General features: G+C 43.0%; 2 protein-coding genes across 2 annotated transcripts; both read right to left on the bottom strand.

Annotated features, from left to right (window-relative positions):
- Positions 1 to 9,076: 9,076 nt before the first annotated feature.
- Positions 9,077 to 10,015, bottom strand: LOC123454237 (olfactory receptor 2B11-like). The gene has a single exon (XM_045133035.1). It carries the CDS (start codon positions 10,013 to 10,015, stop codon positions 9,077 to 9,079), a length of 939 nt encoding a protein of 312 aa, XP_044988970.1.
- Positions 10,016 to 18,795: 8,780 nt separating this feature from the next.
- On the bottom strand, positions 18,796 to 19,740 carry LOC101604328 (olfactory receptor 2B11-like). Its single transcript, XM_004670867.2, has one exon. The coding sequence runs from the start codon at positions 19,738 to 19,740 to the stop codon at positions 18,796 to 18,798; it is 945 nt and encodes a 314-aa protein (XP_004670924.2).
- Between the last annotated feature and the right edge of the window lie 216 nt (positions 19,741 to 19,956).

Consider the following 19,956-nt stretch of genomic DNA (forward strand, 5'->3'; position numbering starts at 1 on the left):
GACCTATGTTTGACTCTCTAGATCCCACATAAGCCAGACACACAAAGGTGAGGCAAATGCAAAGTCACACATGCCCACTAGGTGGCGCAAGCACCTGAAGTCTGATTTTAGTGGCTGAGGCCCTGGCGTGCCAATTCTCTCCCTCTCCCTCCCTCCCTCTCTCTCTCTCTCTCTGGCTCTGTCTCTAAAATAAATAAGTAAATAAATACACAAATAAACTAAAAGTAGTTACCTAAACAAAAGTAATACAACCATAGTCTTCTAGGTAACATGGTGAGCTGTGCCTTTGTGTTTGTGGTGAACATGAAATGACAAATAAATGAGGCTTTGAAAATTTCAAAACCATGGTTGTTCCAACTTTGGCTGCATAAAAATCACCTTTGGAGGTTGTTCACCTGAGGGTTTATCTATTTATTTATTTTTGCTTCCTAACTCCTGGTATACAACAGGCTGCATGTGCTGTGGAGTAATTACAAGGCTCATTTCAAAAACCAATGCTGGCAGCCATTCTAACATGGAAAAGAGTTAGTATTAGGGTGGCAGCAGCTCCAGGAAGGAAGGAAACCTGAAGCTCTGAACATGCACAAGATGGCGCCGTCCAGCTCCATGGACGAAGAATGGCTTCTTCCCTAAGCAGAGGGAGAACAGTTTGGATTTAAATATACTATCCCAGGCATTTGAGACTAAGCCAAAACTTGATCAGTGTTAGTATCTGTGTTTGTGAAGGTTTAAGTGACCTACTGATTTTATTAGCTGGGAGAGTTGGGCTGCCGCAGTAGAGATTTACCCATGCTGGAACTCGCTTCTGCATTTATGCAAGTTTTTTTCTCACAACTGTTTATTAAGTTTCACTCTAGCCCAGGATGATCTAGAATTCACTATGTCACTACGGAGTCTCAGGCTGGCCTTGAACTCATGGCAATCCTCCTACCTCTGCCTCCCAAGTGCTGCGATTAAAGGTGTGTGTCACTATGCCTGGCATAAGCATTCAATCTTTTATGTCAAATTCTAATTAATTCATCCTATCAGGATTTTCCTTTATCAAAAGACTGACCTTCCTGTTTCCGTATAGAATTTGTACAGTTTCCAGGACGTTTTCTGCTATTCTTATATTCTTTCATACTTTCAGCTCTAGGATTTGATGACACCCAGATGTCCTGCTTCCAGTGACACATGTAACCATTTAAATCGAGGTCTCTGAACCCAAGAATGGTTTCAATCACTGCATTCCTCACTGCATTCTTGATTGTATTTTATAGAATTGTATTAAAGTTCAAAATATTTTATTTGAGAGAGAAAGAATGGGCACACCAAGGCCTCCAGCCACCTCCAACATACTCCAGATGCATGCACTACCTTCTGCATCTGGCTTACCTGGGTCCTGAGGAATTGAACCTGGGTCCTCTGGCTTTGCAGGAAGGCCCCTCAACAATTAAGCCATTTCTCCAGTCCTATTAAATGAACTTTGATCTAAATGAAATACTGAGAAAGAGATTCATGCCAAAGAGAATCTAGTTGTTCCTGGAGACACTAAATAAGGTGTTTCCAAGATTTAGCAAAGGCTGTCTGAAATGAAATGCTCTTTTCCTCAGATGTTCGTTAGAAACTATGATTTACATACGTTCATACCTTCCCTGGGAATGCATGACCTCTAATGCAATTAAAGTTTTGCTTACCTCATTTTGATCAATAGCCTTCAAAAATGACATCACAAGGGAAGAGACTTGAATTCTCAAACGTTGTTCAGACAGAGTCTGTAGTCCAAGTGATGAGTGTTTGAGATCTGGCTGCAGAACTCCGGATTTCCAGTGGCCACAAGGGTGGGGTGTGTGAAAGCCTTGGTAGGAGGATGAAGGGAAGAAATATGAAGAAGGCTTTGTGAGTGAGCTGTGTGTGTGCTGTTCCCGACACCTCAGGGGAATTGTCACGTAAGCCCCTTGGTGCTCCTGTCCCCAGATGAGGCAGCTCAGCTCCTGGGGACAGAGCTCTCTGAGGAAAAGCTTCCTGTGCACAATTAGTGACTTGCCAGCTGAGGTTGGTGGCAAACTCTTCTGTTGTTGGGTACGCTTTGGAATAACCTGGTTCTATTTACCAGCACACTGCACACTCATTGAAAGCAGAATGCCATTAAGGAGGAGCTTGTTAGAATCCGTGACTTGAGGAGTCTGGCTGGACACGTTCAGGGCTGGAAAGCTTGCTCAGCACCAACGGTGCTCTGGGTTCAAACCCGGCCCTGAAAACAGCAACAGTGGCCACCATTAAACCGTTGCCTTCACATTACTTCACTGACTCCTGAGTATCTCACATTAGACTGAATCATCTCTAATCTTAGCAGTGAAGAGCAAGAAAAGCAAAGTTGGGTAGAGAAGCCAGAGACTTAATGCTCTCGGCCTGCAGGTTGGAGGTTTATGGCTCTGGGCTTTAACTCCCCCCTCCCCCCGCCGGTGGCCCTGGCGTTTGGCATCTGCTGTCATCCTGGGATTCCAGCAATAGTGAGCATCAGTGAGGAGGGAGATTGGGTCAGACATGCTTGATTGTCACTCCAGAAGCCAGAAACCAAGAAAAGTCATTGCTGGTCAGCCCTAGACAAGCAGTGGTGGGGTGGGCATGCTCACCAGACAGCCCAGAAGACAGAGGAGGACCGCTGGCCCTCAGCTTTCTCCTCCCCCCTTCCCATTTACCAGGAGCCCCATCAATGGAACGGAGCTGCTCGCCTATAGGGTAGTCTTCCCCTCTCAGACCATTCTGGAGTCTCCCTCACCAGACGCAAGGTAGGAATCACTTAGGTGATCCTCACCCAGTCAAGTTGATGGTACAATTGACCAGCACATGGAGGGATGGCTCAGTGGTTAAGAAATTTTCTTGTGAAGCCAGAGGACCCAGGTTTGATTCCCCAGGACCCACATAAGGAAGATGCACAAGGTGGCGCACACATCTGGAATTCGTTTCCACTAGCAGGAGGCCCTGCCTTGCTCATTCACTTTCTCTCTCTCATCTCTCTTAATAAATAAATAAAGATAACATATTTAAAAACATTAACAAGCCCAGAGAGATGGCTTAGTGGTTAAGGCACTTGCCTTCGAAGTCAAAGGACCCAGGTTTGATTCCCCAGTACCCATGTAAGCCAGATGCACAATGGGGCACATATGTGAAGTTTGTTGGCAGTGGCTGGAGGCCCTGGTGAGCCCATTCCCTCTTTGTCTGTCTCCTCTCTCTCTCTTTCTCTCTCTCTCTACTTGCAATAAATTAAATTGAATTAAAAAAATTTAAATTAACCAGCACAGGGCACATATTTTATATAATGTCAATCATTTAAAATTTACTGTGACTTCTCTGTTGGTCTTATGCTCCATCTTGAAGAGTGTTCAATGTATCCTGGAAATACAAGCATTCTGCTACAGGACCTACTTGATTTAAAATATTGTTTAGGGCTGGAAGAATGGCTTAGAGGTTAAGGCACTTGCCTGTGAAGCCTAAGGACCCGGGTTCGATTCCCCAGTACCCCCCTAAGCCAGGTGCACAAAGCGGCACATGCTTCTGGAGTTTGTTTGTAGTGGCCAGAGGCCCTGGCACCCATTTTCTCTCTCTGCTTGCAAAAATATATATAAATAAATAATTTTTTAAATTTAAAATGTTTATACTTTCTATTTGCTTGATGATATTTGAATCATTTTATCCATTTACCAAAGTGAAATATTGAACTATTATTGTGGAATCATCTTTTTCTCCAATCAGTTATATAATTCTTTTTTCTCAGGGATTTTTGGGGAGCTACTACATTCACTTATGTTTTATTTTCCTGATGAATTGCTCAATTTATCATTATGCATCATCTTTATTTATCTAGTTTATTACTGGCCTTCTCAGCCCTTAGCACATGGCAAAGCATCTATGTATTTATCTTTCCACATATTTTTTTAAGTTCACTGATTAATTAATTTTTTTCCCAACTATTATCCACTACTTCAATAAGAAATAAAGTCAGTCACCTGTAATTAGTTTCAGCCCACATATCTAGAAAAATATTCTTTGCACCAGTTAAGTTTTGAATCAGGCACAAATACAGAAACTTTAATAAATGTAGTTTCCAAGATAGCCTCAAGAGAGGTGAAATAGTGACATAAATCTTTAAGTATATAAGTAAATATTCTTGAAATGTTCATAAGATACTTAATCATATAGTAAATTATCTTTATTTTCTATGGGACATTTATTTATTGTTTTTTAGTTGATTATTAATTTTATTTTATGACCTTCTTGGGCACTTGTCATATTCCCATCAGGTTTTACTCTCCCCCTACCCAATTCACTTCAGGATATTCTCCATGGGGTTTTTGGTGATCCCTATGTGGTTTTGAATGCATTGGTCCATCTCTTTCTCTCTCTCTCTACCATGCCTTTTCTTTTTTATTCTTTATTACTTATGTGCATACTCAGTGTGTAAACAGCACATGTTGGTGCCATCCTTAGCCCCATCCCTGCCCCCGCCCCCACCAAAGGGACCCTCATCGTTGGGGATGCCAGTTATCCCCATGGGGATTGTGGGTCTTGCATTGTGGGGATAGCCATCAGTTATGGGGAAGAGGCAAAGTCTCTGGCCATAATGTCCCAATTTATGGCTCTAAAAATCTTTCTGCCCCCTCTTCCATGAATTTCCCTGAGCCATGTTGGGGTCCTTTTAGGTCTACTTCCGTGATGAGGTCTTGGGAACCTCTGTGTCTCTGGATCTCTGGTTTGGTAGGAGTTGAGTGTTCTCTGTGTCCTTCTCCTTCACCTTTGTGCTGATACCAGGTTCACCAAGAAAGCAGCACTCTTGCTCGTTACCCCAATTCCTCTTGGTTTCAGGTGGGGCCCTGGTAAGGTGTGATGGGCTCTCCTCAGGTTCTGCATCCATCTGAAAAAGAGAAGCAGATTTTCCAATGGAGAGTGAAGTCAGCACCGAATAAATGGGATAACTATTATTAGTTTAGAGAGAATTTAATAGGTGTAGGCCCTCTTGTAGCCCAAGATTGGTGGGAGCTTGATATTGGAGAGTAAAGTCGTTATTTGGGTATGATCCTGACTTGTTTCACAGTCCCAGCTATGGGTTCCACTCCACTGAGCAGATCTGTTAGCCAATCCAAGAGCAGCTGGTTACCCACCATGGTTGTGTGCTGCTATTGCACTTGTGTGAGCATCACATCAGATTGTTTTCTGCTGAGTAGCTCAGACCTCAAGTTGCTTGGAGAAATGTTGGACATTGTCCCCCAGTAGCTCATGTAGCACCTTCTGGCACTAGAGGAGCTAACTGTAACTGTCCTGGGACTGGCTCTCTTCCAGATTCCCACCAGCTCTCTCCATGTTCCATACTGACAGCATATGGTGTCTTCAGCAGTAGGGTCTTACCATTAACCTTTGGTGGGTCATCAAGTCTATGCCTTTCCTTTTTTGAGGAGCAGTGTCACTCTAATCTGGGCTGTCCTCCTCTAGCCTCAGAAGTGCTGTGACTACATATACAAGGCACAACATATGGCTTTGTGTTTCTTTTTCACTTGAGTAAATGTACCCTGCCCATAACACCCTTCCACCACCCTCCATTGTCACACTTCCTCCATTGCCCATCACTGAACTCCTTCTTCTTTCTAATTTGTCTGTCTCCTCATTTAATGTGATCACTTGTTTTGCCCTCCCCCATCATCCATAATAACATGGAGAAGGGCCCAAAATTATGAAGGTCTCGTTCAGGTAACGACAGCCAGCTGCTGTGAGGTCCTGAGTACACTGGACTCCAAGTGTCTGGAAGCCAGTGTTCCAAAGCTCTCCTCCTTACCTTTGGCTCTAATGTTCATTCCAACACCTTTTCCTCAACAGAACCTGAGCCTTGGAGGGTGTGATAGAGGTCTCATTCAGTGTCAAACACTCCACAGTCATGAATTCTCAGCACTTTGATGAGTTTTGAGTCCCTTCATGTGGGTCACCACCATCTAAAAAGGGAAGCTTTTTTAATTAAAAGTGAGAGCAGTACCAATATAGGAACAAAAGTACAAATATCCACAGGGCCACTGGGAGGGCATAGTATATCTATACAGCCAAACAACGGTAGTCATTTCCCAACTAGGGCCCTGACCTCCCCAGCCATAGGCTTTTGACTTGGTTTGCAGAGTCAGACATGAATTCCTTCCATGAGGTGAGCTCATATTGAGCCAGAGAGCATTTGGTCATTCCCATAACAGTTATGTCACTATCACACCATTGGACACATCTCGCCTGGCTGGTTGGTTCTGTCATAGTGGGGTGAGACTGTTAATGACTTTTCTCCCTCAATAGCCTGCACAGTACTTTTTACCAGTATGACAGCGAGGCCGCAGGCAAGAAGCATCAAGCTCAGCTCCTGCCTGACTTCTCAGTGCCCTGGGGCCAAAGCCAATGGTGTCTTCAGCAGCAGAGTCTAATCTTCTAGTTTTGTGAACAGCCAAGTGCACTGTGAGTAATTGGCATCATTTAAGAGTTTTCGGGGAGCCTCCCTGACTGAAAACTCACTGGGAGGTAATCCATCCCTGACACTGGAATATGCTTACAATAACCTATGGCTTCTGTGAGTGGTATTACCTACCCAGGTAGGGTACTTCTGTTCAAAACCTTTTTCAAACTTACTGGCTGGAGAAATGGCTTAGTGGTTAAGGTGCTTGCCTAAAAGGCCAAAGGACCCAGGTTCAGTTTCCCCAGGACCCATGTAAGCCAGATGCACAAGGGGGTGCACACATCTGGAGTTTATTTGAAGGGGCTGGAGGCCCTGGTATACCCATTCTCTCTCTCTCTCTCTCTCTCTCTCTCTGTCTCTCTCTCTCTCTCTCTTTCTCCCCCACCTATGTCTTTTTCTCTCAAATAAATAAGAATTTAAAAAAATAAGAAAAAATTCATATGTGGCTTTTGTATCCATATTTATATATGGTGAATCCTCTCACTCTTCTACCCAACACAATTTAAACTTTTCCACCTCAGTATTCCACCCCACTGCTTTCATTCAACATTAATGCCCTGTTTTTGAGTACTTTTTGAATACCTTTTAAAATATTTTTATTTATTTATTTGTAGAGAGAGAGGAAGAGGTGTGTGTTTGTGTATATATGTATATATATATGGAGAGAGAGAGAGAGAATGGGTGTGGCAGGGCCTCTAGCCACTGCAAACAAATTCCAGACACATGCACGATTTTGTGCATCTGTTTTATGTGGGTACTGGGAAGTCAAATCTGGGTTCTTAGGCTTCTTAGGCAAGTGCCTTAACCACTAAGCAATCTCTGCAGTTCCCCAAATGGTTCTTTATTTTGGAAATATGCATTATTTTTCTTATGCTCATTAAAAAGACATCCCTGGCTGAGCAATTGATGTTTAGATATGTGACAGAGTTTGGGTAACTGTTATTACTTACTGGTATAGCCACTGGTTCATAACTCACCCTTATGATATCTAAGAAACTTGTCTCATTATTTTGTTCCTCCTTTTTTGTTGTTGTTGGTTTTTGTTTTTTGTTTTTTTTGAGGTAGAGTCTCATTCTAGCTCAGCCTGACCTGGGATTCACTATGGAGTCTCAAGGTGGCCTGGAACTCATGGTGAGCCTCCTACCTCTGCCTCCTGAGTGCTGGGATTAAAGGCATATTTTGTCCATTCTTAAAATTATTTTATTTTTATTTATTTGACAGAGAAAGAGAGAGAGAATAGACACACCAGGGCTTCCAGCCACTGCAAATGTACTCCAGATGCAGGCGACCCCTGTGCATCTTATTTTTTCCATTTTAATAATGACAAAATATCCTTAACCACATAGACAACATATTTTAAATTTTCCTTAAATAATAAACATGCATTTATGAAGAAGTTCCAATAGAAAATTATGACTCTTCAAAGGAATAGGAAAATAGTTTATTTTTAGCCAAATATGAGTCACATTGGCTCAGGCCCATGGATTCAAAGGACACTGAGTGACCAGCTCTTCAATGACAAACAAAGTTAGGAGAACTCTTATAAGAAAGACAACATGTCATCAGAACTTGATAGGCTCATCAAATGCATTCCTGGTGATATTAATTAGGTGAGTCACAGCAAAGTGTGGAAATCATTGCTGATTTCTTCACACTTTTTTCTTATAGCATTCTTAGCATTATGGCTAGGGGAGACTAGAGGTCCAAGTATAGCCACACATTCCAAGATTTTTTTTTCCCAATATTCATGAGGACATGAGGTCAGATAGAGTCATTGGAAACAAAAGACTGCTGAAGGGACCTAGACAGCACAAGATAGCTGTGGCCCTTGACCGACAATTCCATCAGTCTGCAGTCATGGATTCCACTCAGCAACAGTCCAAGGGTCTGTGGGACTGTTAACACAGAGGTGGCCTCTTCGGAGAACGTTGATCTCACAGAAGCAACAGTGTGAACACAAACAGAGATGATGAATTTGTGACCCTCACAGTGCTTAGACAGCATGGAGTGTGTCACTCAGAGCTGACGGAGGCTGACGAGCCGTTTCTCAGCTGGCAGCCTCCCTTGAGGAATGCTTGCCGAAGTATGACTACAATGACTTGCCTGAATTAACGAATTTCAGAGATAACATTTAATTTCTAATTTTAAAACTACTGAACATAGTATTATTGCAGTGATAAAATCACTTAAACCTAAATCCAAAAAAACCAAGTGCTCATTCAGATGTATATTGGCTGAGAACGAACTTTAATATGAATATTAAAAATGGCAAATATTGGGATTGGAAAGCTGGTTTAGTCGTTAAGGTGCTTGCCTGCAAAGCCTAAGGACCCAGATTCAATTTTGCAGGGCCCACGTAAGTCAGATGCACAAGGTTGTGCAAGCATCTGGAGTTCATTGGCAGTAGTTGGAGGTCCTGTCATGCCCATTCTCTCTCACTATCTGCCTCTTTCTCTCTCTCAAATAAATAAATTAAATTAATTTTTAAAAAACTGATAAATATTGCAAGCTTTCCCAGGGACACATGTACCCTGAGATTGCGGTATGAAATAATAATGTAATATCTTAAAAACTACTTAATAGCTATTTAATAAACTTACTCCAGATGTGACTCTCTCACTTGGAACTGACAACTCTCCTCCCCAGGTTGCCTAAGGCCCCCTTCACATCCTTGTTCCTCAGGGTGTAGATGAAGGGGTTCAGGGTAGGAGTCACCACCCCATAGAAGAGAGCCATGAACTTGGGCTGGTCCCTTGTGATGGAGGAGGGGGGCTGGAGGTACATGCTGATGGCTGGACCATAAAACAAGAGAACCACAATGAGGTGAGAGGAGCATGTCCCAAAGGCTTTTTTCCTTCCTGCGGAAGATTTCATATTGAATATAGCACGTCCAATGCTAGCATAGGAGGCAAGAATTAAGCACAGAGGAATGGCCAAAACAAAAATGCAGACCACAGAAAGTGCAAGCTCATTGGCTTCCTTTTCCCCACACGCGGTCTTTATCAGAACTGGAATCTCACACACCAAGTGGTCCAGTTCATTAACGCCACACAGTGGCAACTGCAGTGTGACAGTGGCCTCAGAGAAGGCATAGGTTGTTCCACACAGCCACATAACGGACACTAAGAGGATGCAGTTGCGCCGGCTCATGATGATGGTGTAGTGCAGAGGTCTGCAGATGGCCACATAGCGATCAAAGGACATAAGAGCCAGGAGGAGACACTCTGAACCCCCCATTATGCTGAAGACATAGAGCTGAACTACACACCCCGCGTAGCTGATGGTCTTTGTGGAGGTCCCCAGGTTGAGCAGCATCTGAGGCACGATGCTCGTGGTGTAACACATGTCCAGGAAGGAGAGGTTGGTGAGGAAGAAATACATGGGGCTGTGGAGTCGGGGGTCTAACCTGGACACCAGAATGATGGCGATGTTTCCCATCATGGCCATGGGGTACGTTACCAGGAGAATAATGAACACAGGGAGCTGCAGCCAAGGACGGTCAGCAAAGCCGAGGAGGATGAACTCTGCAGGATGGCTGTCGTTACTGACTGCCATTGTCTTCCCATGAGTTAATTATAGAAAGGTTGTGGCAAGGATGTTAATCCTGTGGGAACAACAAGCTGGATGACTCTGGGTTGCACATGTGCAGTAGGTAGGGATTGGTAACATGAGGCCAAAGTAACAGATGGGTCTGGCAACAAGTGATGTAATTTCTCTTAGCACGCTAACAGCATTAAGGTTATCTAACAAGTAATACAATTCTGAAACCAAATTTCCTCTTTTATGTAATGACGTGCCATATCTATGTTTTTGTATCTGCTGAGAGTTAGTTTAAAAACAAATTGGATTTTGAAAATTCCAAAACAATGGTTTTCCAACTTTAGCATCATAATCATCTGTGGAGGTTGTCAACCTGAGGATGTTTGCTTCTTAGCTCCAGGTGTCTGGTAGACTACATATGTCATAAAGTGGAGTAATTGGATGGCTTATTTTGAAAACCAGTGCTACAAGTCAGTATAAAACATTAAAAAGAATAAAAGTATTGAGATAACAATAGTAGATGATGGGAAGAAAACTTGGAGCTCTGAGCATCTACCAGACACCTACACCCAGCTCCATCCAGCTGAGTAATTACTTCTTCTCTATGTGGAGGAATGACAGTGTGGATTTAAACTAACCCATCTTACATAGTTGAGGTTAAGTTAAAAATTTAAACAGGGTAAGCATCAGTTTTAGGACCTACTGGGTGTGTTGACTAGAAGAGATAAGCTTCAGTGATAGAAACTTATTTGTGTTGGAATTTGTTTTTGCCTTTATGTCTTTTTGTAATTGTTTAGGTTTTATGCATTCACTCACTTGTGTCAAATTTTAGTTAATTAATCCATCATGTCATGATGTTTAAAAAGCAGTTTTATATTTCCTTTTGCATATATAGTAGATTAATTTCATCCAACTGTGATAACAGTGTTCACTATTAGCAGCTTTATTAGCCTGCATTATTTGGGAATCTTTCCAGGTTATCCACTTGACTAAGTGTTGTGTTTTTGAGTTGTGGTTATCCTAGAGCTCTTTGCTTCACCTAGGTGTTTTCCTGGAGATAGTAGGTCTGCTATTGCAGTATATTTAAGTTCTATTCCTTATACTCATGTTATTCTCATAATATTCTATACTTTCAGCTCTTGGCTGTGATGACCTTTGGGTCTTCTGCTTCCAGGGATTTTTCTATCTCCAGTCCAATCCATTGTGATCTGTGCATCCAAGAATGTTTGAAGTCAGTGTCACAAACTGCAGAGTGCACTCTTGTTTATGTCTGGTTTGTATTACCACTTATGCATTTTTATTTCTTAAAAAATCTTTATTCATTTATTTTTGTAGAAAGGGAGGGGGCAATGGATGTACCAGGGCCTCTTCTTTTTTTTTTTTTTTTTAAATTTTTTTTATTTATTTATTTGAGAGAGACAGACACAGAGAGAAAGACAGATAGAGGGAGAGAGAGAATGGGCGCGCCAGGGCTTCCAGCCTCTGCAAACGAACTCCAGACGCGTGCGCCCCCTTGTGCATCTGGCTAACGTGGGATCTGGGGAACCGAGCCTTGAACCGGGGTCCTTAGGCTTCACAGGCAAGCGCTTAACCGCTAAGCCATCTCTCCAGCCCCCAGGGCCTCTTCTGCAAACGGATACATGTACCACTTTGGGCATCTGGCTTTGCATGGACTTAGGCCAGCCAACTTTGCAAGCAAGCCCCTTTAACCACTGAGCAATCTCCCCAGCCTCCACTTAAATTTTCATTAGAATGTCTTATTATTCTACATTCATTTGCACTACACACAGTATTTTATTTTATTTATAGCACCTTTAGCTTTTTTAAATGTTATTTCATTTTTTAAATATTTTATTTATTTATTTGAGAGAGAAAGAGAGAGGGGTGCAGAGGGAGGGAGAATGGGAGCGTCAGGACCTCCAGCCACTGAAAGTGAAATCCAAATGCATGTGCCACCTTGTGCATCTGGCTTACATTGGTCCTGGGGAATTGAACCAAGGTGCTCTGGCTCTGCACACAAGTGCCTTAACCACTAAACCATCCCTCCAGCCCTAAAATGTTGCTTACTTATTTGAGAGAGGAAGAGGCAGATATATAGAATGAAAATAGGCACACCAGAACCTTCAGCCACTGCAAACAAACTCCAGACGCAGGCACCACCTTGTGCATCTGGCTCATGTGGGTCCTGGAGAATTGAACCTGGGTCCTTTGGCTTTGCAGGTAAGTGCCTTAACCACCAAGCCATTTCTTCAGCCCACCTTTAGCTATTTAGATAGCAAAAGTTCAGAGTAGAGATAATAGCAATTTCACATGACAGCACAGCTGGATGAAATATGCAAACAAGTCAAGTCACTAGATATTTAGCATACTTTGTAAAAAGGCAAATGATTAATTGAATATTTTAAACTTCATGTAGGTATTTATATTTATGAAAAAATTCTTTTGAGGTAGGGTCTTGCCCTAACCCAGGTTGTCATGGAACTCACTCTGTAGTGTCAGGCTGGCCTCAAACTCCCAGCAATCCTCCTGCCTTTGCCTCCCAAAGTGCTGGGATTAAAGGTGTGTGCCACCACACCTGACCAGAATTTTTTTTAATTTTAAATTATTTATTTATTTATTTGAAAGAGAGAGAAAGGTGGCAGATAGAGAGAAAAAGAGACAGAGAGACAGAGAGCAAGAGAGAGAGAATAAGCACACCAGGGCCTCTAGCTGTTGCAAACTCCAGACTCATGCACCACCTTGTGCATCTGGCTTACGTGGATTCTGGAGAATCAAACCTAGGTCCTTTGGCTTTGTAGGCAAGCCCCTTAACCACTAAGCTAATAAATTTTATTTATTGAAATTAATTCGATGAAGTTTGGTCTAAATGAAAGACTTAGAAAGAGGTTCATATCAAAAAGAATCTAGTTGTTCCTAGAGACACTGAAGGAGGCGTTTCTAAGATTTGGCAAAGGCTGCCCGAAGCACTGTGCTCCACCCAAGGAGGGCATTACACACTGTGAGCTACAGGCACTCACGCGTTCCGCCGAATGCACAACCTTTAACAAATTACATTTTATTTACCTCATTTTGACAAGTAGCCATTGATCAAAGGAATTATGAAGGAAGAATCTTGAATTTTCAAACGTTTTTCAGGCAGAAAGACCATAGTCCAAACGATGGTATTTAAGAAATGGCTGCTGAGCCCCCAGTCTCCAGCTGCTACAAGGGAGGGGTGTGTGAGATCCTTGGTTGGAGGACAATAGGAGAAAATATGAAGAAGGCTTGTGAGTGAGCTGTGTGCGTGCTGTTCCCGACACCTCAGGGTAATTGTCACTCAGGCCCCTTGGTGCTCCTGTCCCCAGATGAGGCAGCTCAGTTCCTGAGGACAGAGCTCTCTGAGGAAAAGCTTCCTGTGCACAATTAGTGACTTGCCAGGTGAAGTTGGTGGCAAACTCTTCTGTTGTTGGACGCGCTTCGGAATAACCTGATTCTGTTTACCAACACCCTGCACGCTGCACACTCATTCACAACACGATGCCATGAAAGAGGAGCTTGTTGTAGCTGGTGAGCTGAGGAGTCTGGCTGGGCATGTTCAGTGCGAGAGAGCTTGCTCAGCACGAATGATGTTCTGGGTTCAATGCGCATCACTGAAAATAGCAACAATTCACTGATTAACTTATTTTCTCTCCAAATATTAGACACTTCCTTAATGGGAATTAAGTTAGAGTTGTCACCACAATTACTTTCAACTCACACTTTCTAGAAAAATGCTCTTTGCCCCAGTTAAGCTCAGAATCAAGTTCGAATATGGAAAGTAGCATAAATATAGTTTTCCATGGAACCTCCATTCAGGTACAATGATGACCTAAATATATTAGCTTATGAATCAATATTCATAAAGGGTTTATAAATTAGTCAACTATCTTTTCTTTTCTTTTTTATAGACAGGACTTCACTTTTCTGAAACTCACTCTGTAGTCCTAGGCTGGCTGACCTTGAACTCACAAAGATTCTATTTCTGCCTCCCTAGTGCGGGTATTAAAGGCATGTACTACCACATCTGGATTTACTTTCTTTTCTATATTTATTTATTTATTTGGTTTTTCAAGTTAGGGTCTCGCTCTAGCTCAGGCTGACCTGAAATTCACTATGTAGTCTCAGTGTGGCCTTGAGCTCATGGTGATCCTCCTACCTCTGCCTCCCAAGTGCTGGGATTAAAGGTGTACACTACCACGCCTGGTTGTATATTTACATTTAATCTTTTTTGAGATAGGTCCTTGCTTTAGTGAGGGCTGGCCTTGGACCCCTGGCACCCCTCCCTCAGCCACCCAAATGCTAGGATTATAGGTGTGAGACACCATGCCCTTTCTTTTCCTTCCTTTCTTCCTTCCTTCCTTCATTAGATTTATTGACAATCATTATGGATATTCACAAGGTACTCTGATCATAATACCCTCCCATAGCCCTCTTTTGTTCCCTTCTCCCATCCCCCTTCAGCTAACCCGCTGTTCTTGCCCACTCGTTCTATAGATGTGTAATATGGTAGGCCTATTGTTAGCTGTCTCTATAAACTCCACAGTGATTCTTATAATGACTATGCCAGTTTTCATTCCCACTAACAGTGGAGAAGGGGGTCCTCTTTCCCCACACTCTCACCAGCATTGGCCATTTGTTTTCTTTTTTTAAAATTTTTATTAACATTTTCCATGATTATAAAAAAATATCCCATGGTAATGCCCTCCCCCCATACACACTTTCCCCTTTGTCATTTAATTTCTTGATGAAAGCTATTCTGACATGAGTCAGATGAAATCTCACATTAGCTTTAATTTAAGATGTTAAATCTTTTAAAAATATTTATTGCCATTTATATTCAATTCTATAGCCCAGTTTTAGGATTGGCTGTTTGATTTCTTATTATTTAGTTTTAAAAATATCTTAATTAATTTATGAGAGAGAAAATGGGCATATCAGGGCCTCTTGCCACTGCAGATGAACTCCAGATGCATGCGCCACTCTGTGCATCTGGCTTTACAGGGCTAGTAGGGAGTCAAATCTAGGCCAACAGGTTTGGTCTATTGCAGGCAAGCACTTTTAACTGTAGAGCCATCTCCCCAGCCCTGCCTCCAATCTTAGAGTGTTTTCTCTGTGATTGCCCCTACTAACTGTATCATATAAAAACGGAGAAAACTTTTCAACATACTTTCTTTGAGATGTAACCCTGGAACTCACTACACAGACCAGGCTGAACTTGTGGTTCTCTTCCTGCCTTTGTCTCCTGAGTGCTGGCATTAAGGATGTGTCATCACACCCAGCTCAACATAGATTTTGGGGGAGGATTTTTTTGAGATCTTGTTATAGGAAGTCTGCAGTAGGTTCAAATGTATGGTTTTAGAACACTTCATAAGGATTATGATATGTACGGGGCTGGGGAGATGGCTCCGCAGTTAAAAGTGCTGTCCTGCAAAGCCTGCCAGCCCAGGACTGATTGTTCAACAACCTCATAAAGCCAGATGCAAAGAGTGGCACAAGAATTTGGAGTTCGTTTGTAGGAGCAAGAGGCCCTGGCATGCCCATCCTCATTCTCTTCCTATTTCTGCTCAAAAGTGAATAAATAAAAATAATTTTTAAATGAGTTCTGATATGTACAAAGACTGAACAGAAGCCCAGCATGTTATACCTCAGGCAGATTCACCTGTACATGAAAAAACACCTTGAGATGTGATTGATGTGTTTCAGAAACTTCTCCTATTATGTATTTTTAATACAATTTTTAAACAATTTATAATTGCCCCTTAGTAAGTTCACTGAGAAATAGCGTACTTGAATTTTAATATTTTGATACATTTCATCTATAATTTGGCAAATCTACTTTATAGATTTTAACAGCTATTCATTAAAGATATTTTCATGACAAAGTATGTTCAACAAAAGGGCATAATATTCATTTTGTTTTAATGTTTGAATAACCATGAATTATTATGTCATAACTTTTGACATTCATTCTATTATTGAGGTGAAACTATTATTCTAATGAATACTGAATTTAAAATTGTAAACATAATATTTGGTTGTAAAAGTTATTTATTTATTTGAGAGAGGGAAAGAGGCAGAGAGAGAGGAGAGAATGGGTGCTCCAGGGCCTCTAGCCACTGCAGACGAACTCCAGACACATGTACCATCTTGTGCATCTGCCTTACGTGTGTCTGGGAAATCGAACCAAGGTCCTTTGACTTTGCAGGCAAGCGCCTTAACCACTAAGCCATCTCTCCAGCCCTATAAAAGTTATTTCTTAAGGTAACAAATACAATTGTTTTTTCAGATACTCAAGGGAATGTCATGGGACTATTATAGGCAGTTTTCTCTCAATTTTCCACAAAACTGTCACAGCAGGTTTTCTATATATCCAACATAAAAATAAAATCTTTTTCCCCTTCTACCTCAGTTTTTTTCTCTTCCAACCCTGGGATTCTTCTAATAAACTGTCTCCTCAACTCATTAGAACTCTGCTGTTGTTTCCTTTTCCTATCCCGACATGGCTATACTACGGAACCAACTTACCTACAAAACAGGGAAGTTTCCCTGTTTCCAGTAACAGCAAAACCATAGCATCCTTCCCTTGAAGTCTACAGAAGGAAGTGTATTGTGCATTCTGCATTCGCATGTACACACACACACACACACACACACACAAGTTCAAGAGTGGAGTAACCTCAGTAGGAAGGACTGGCTGGGTCAGTGCATCTTTGTATCTCAGGACTGTATGCTAGGAGTTAGTACATTCTGTTCTTGCTGACTGAAAATGGGTTATATGTAGCTGTTAGAAAAACAATGAAACATTTGCTTTAAATACGGGTTGAAAGTGAAAGTATTATAAAGGTGAAGAATAGAAAAATATGAGAAAGCTGGAGAGATGGCTTATTGGTTAAGGGGCTTGGCTGCAAACCCTAAGGATCCAGGTTTGATCCCCTAGTTCCCACATAAGCCAGATACACAAGGGTGGCACATGCATCTGGAGTTCATTTGCAGTGGCCAGAGTCCCTGCCCATGCCCATTCTCTCTCTCTCTCTGCCTCTTTCTCTTTCTCAAATAAGTAAAAAAAGAAATAAATAAGATAAAAATATAAGAAAATGACAACTTTACAGTGATAAGTTGATGTTGTTGATAAAATCATCATCTTTTCTACTTCATTTCCATGTAAAAACTGATTTATTTTATATTTTTCTATATTTCTCCATTTGGTGCATCTGGCTTTACATGGGCATTGGGGAATCAAACCTGGAATGGCAGGTTTTGCAAGCAAGGGTCTTTAACCACTGAGCAATCTCCCCAGCCACTCTCCATTTTCTCTCTGCAAGCTTTCTAATGCTCTGATTTCTCCTGCCTGAACATTTTTAGCCTTTGTATACCTATCAAGTACATCTAGTTTTCCATGCTAGGTTGCTGAGCACCTCAGTGCCACACAATACTGAGAACGACATAGAACTTTCTGAGGCTTTTCCCTGTGGACACTCGGGAAGAACGACTTCAAACACCTCAAAGCGAAGTGATCCACCGGGAGGGCAGAGGGGAAAAGTCAAACCTTCTTGAACTCCCTTCCTAAAGGAGCAGCAGGTACGTGGTTGGCAGTGTCCATGGTAGGACAAGATCTTGCTGGTTTGTGTGCAGAAGATGAACTTGAATATATCCACAGAAGCATGAAGATAAACTGAGGATGGACTTACTTTCACTTTCCTCTAAAAGTACATAACATGACAGGGTTTAACGTTTTTGTTATTTCGATTTATTAATTTTTCAAACTTTTTTGGACAATATATAGACAATATATCATGATCACAGTTACCTCCCACCATTTTCCTTTTTTTCCATTCTCCTAGCCCCCTCCACTAAGCCCCTTCCTTCTAGGTAGTCTCTCCTCAAATTTTTTAGAAAATATTTTATTTATTTATTTATTTATTGGCAAGGACAGAGAGAGAATGGGTGTACCAGGTCTTCTAGCCACTCAGTATATCTGGCTTTACATGGGTACTGGGGAATTAAACCCAGGTCATTAGGCTTTGTAAGAAAGTACTTTAATCACTGAGCCATTTCCCTAGCCATCTTCATTTATTTATTTATTTTATTTTGTTATTGTTGTTTTTCAAGGTAGGGTCTCACTGTAGTTCGGGCTGACCTGGAATTCACTATGTAGTCTCAGGGTGGCCTCGAACTCATGTTGATCCTCCTACCTCTGCCTCCCAAGTTCTGGGATTAAAGGCGCGCCCCCCCCATCCCGGCTTTCCTCTTCTATTTTTATTCACAATTTTATTGTATGCACAAAATGCATTTATAAAAATATTATTTATTTATTTAATTATTTATTTGAGACAGAGAGAGTCCAGGGCCTCCAGCCACTGCAAAAAAAAAAAAAAAACAAAAAAAAATCTCCAGACACTTTGTACATCTGGCTTCATGTGGATACTGGGGAATTGAACTTGGGCCATCAGGTTTTGCAAGCCAGAGCCGTTAACCCACTGAGCCATCTCTCCAGTCCCTCCAAAATGTATTTCAATCACAGTCACCTCACCTCCAACAAACATGAATTTTCTGACTCTAGCTCAGGTCTGTAGGACAGAACCTCTGGATGGGTACACAGCAGCTTATGCACATGGTCTTCTCGCTGGTGCACGTGGCAGACGAGCTGAGCATCAGGATTCACTCGTAGCGAACGCCTCGTCGGAGCCACGGGAGAAAGACGTGCGCGGGCAGACGGGGTGCTCGTTTGGGCCCGGGACCTTCTGAGCCCCGAGGGTGGGGCGGAAGGACAGCGCTGGCTATTCCGTCCCTCTGCCGCCCAGCGAGACGAGGAGCCTCCCGACCGCGCCTTTCACGTCCTTGTTCCTCAGCGTGTAGACGAAAGGGTTCAGCAGAGGCGTCACCAGACTGTAGAACAGCGACAGGAGCTTGCTGGCGTCCGGGAGCCCGGCGGCGGAGGGCTGCGTGTACATGAGGACCACCGGCCCGTAGAAGAGCCACACCACGACCACGTGGGACCCGCACGTGTTAAAGGCTTTCTTCTTCCCTTCCGCGGACCGAATCCTCAGCACAGCTGCTGCAATGAAGCCGTAGGAGGTGAGGATAAGCGACAAGGGAACCAGGGAGTAGAAGGTCCCCACGATGGAGAGCATGGCCTCGTTGAACGTGGTGTCGGCGCAGGACATCCTGATCATCACGGGGACCTCGCAGAGAAAGCTGTCCACCTCGTTGCGGCCGCAGAGCGGCAGCTGGACGGTGAGCGAGGACTGCAGCAAGGAGTTAGCCAGGCCACTGAGCCACGACGCGGCGGCGAGGAGGGTGCAGAGTCTCTGGTGCATGATGGCCGGGTACCTCAGGGGCTTGCAGATGGCGACGTAACGATCCAGAGACATCACAGCCAAGAGGATGCACTCCGAGGCCCCCAGGAAGTGAAACGTGTAAAACTGGGCCACGCAGCCCCAGTAGCTGATGGACTTGTCCGGGCCGCGGAGGTTCCGCAGCAGCTGCGGGATGGTGGTGGTGGTGAAACACAAGTCCAAGAAGGAGAGGTTGCACAGGAAGAGGTACATCGGGCTGTGGAGTTGAGGGTCCACGCTGGACACCACGATGATGCAGACGTTACCCAGCAGCGTGCAGACGTAAGCGACAAGCGCCACCGCGAAGAGCGGCCTTTCCAGCCATGGGAGGTCAGAGAAACCCAGGAGAATGAAGAAATCGGGAGCACTTTCGTTGCCCACGGTCATGACTGCCGACGCTCTTCCTCGTGGCTCCAAGTCAACGCAAAGGCTCGCATTGTATTATGGAATTTCTGTGACGGTCAAGTCATCCATCCAAATAAACAGGAGCACTGTGAAGAGATTCTTCTCTGTTAAGTCGCTCTACCGATGTGATTCGATACTTGTAAGCATGAAATTAACAGTCTAAAGAAAAAGATACTGTGTTTGTAGAGTCTCTAAGAA

Source organism: Jaculus jaculus, chromosome 13 (assembly GCF_020740685.1).
Source record: "Jaculus jaculus isolate mJacJac1 chromosome 13, mJacJac1.mat.Y.cur, whole genome shotgun sequence".
NCBI lineage: Eukaryota > Metazoa > Chordata > Mammalia > Rodentia > Dipodidae > Jaculus > Jaculus jaculus.

Excerpts from the sequence above, each read along its gene's own strand:
- LOC123454237 (XM_045133035.1), bottom strand. The coding sequence starts at position 10,015 with ATGGCAGTCAGTAACGACAGCCATCCTGCAGAGTTCATCCTCCTCGGC.
- LOC101604328 (XM_004670867.2), bottom strand. The coding sequence starts at position 19,740 with ATGACCGTGGGCAACGAAAGTGCTCCCGATTTCTTCATTCTCCTGGGT.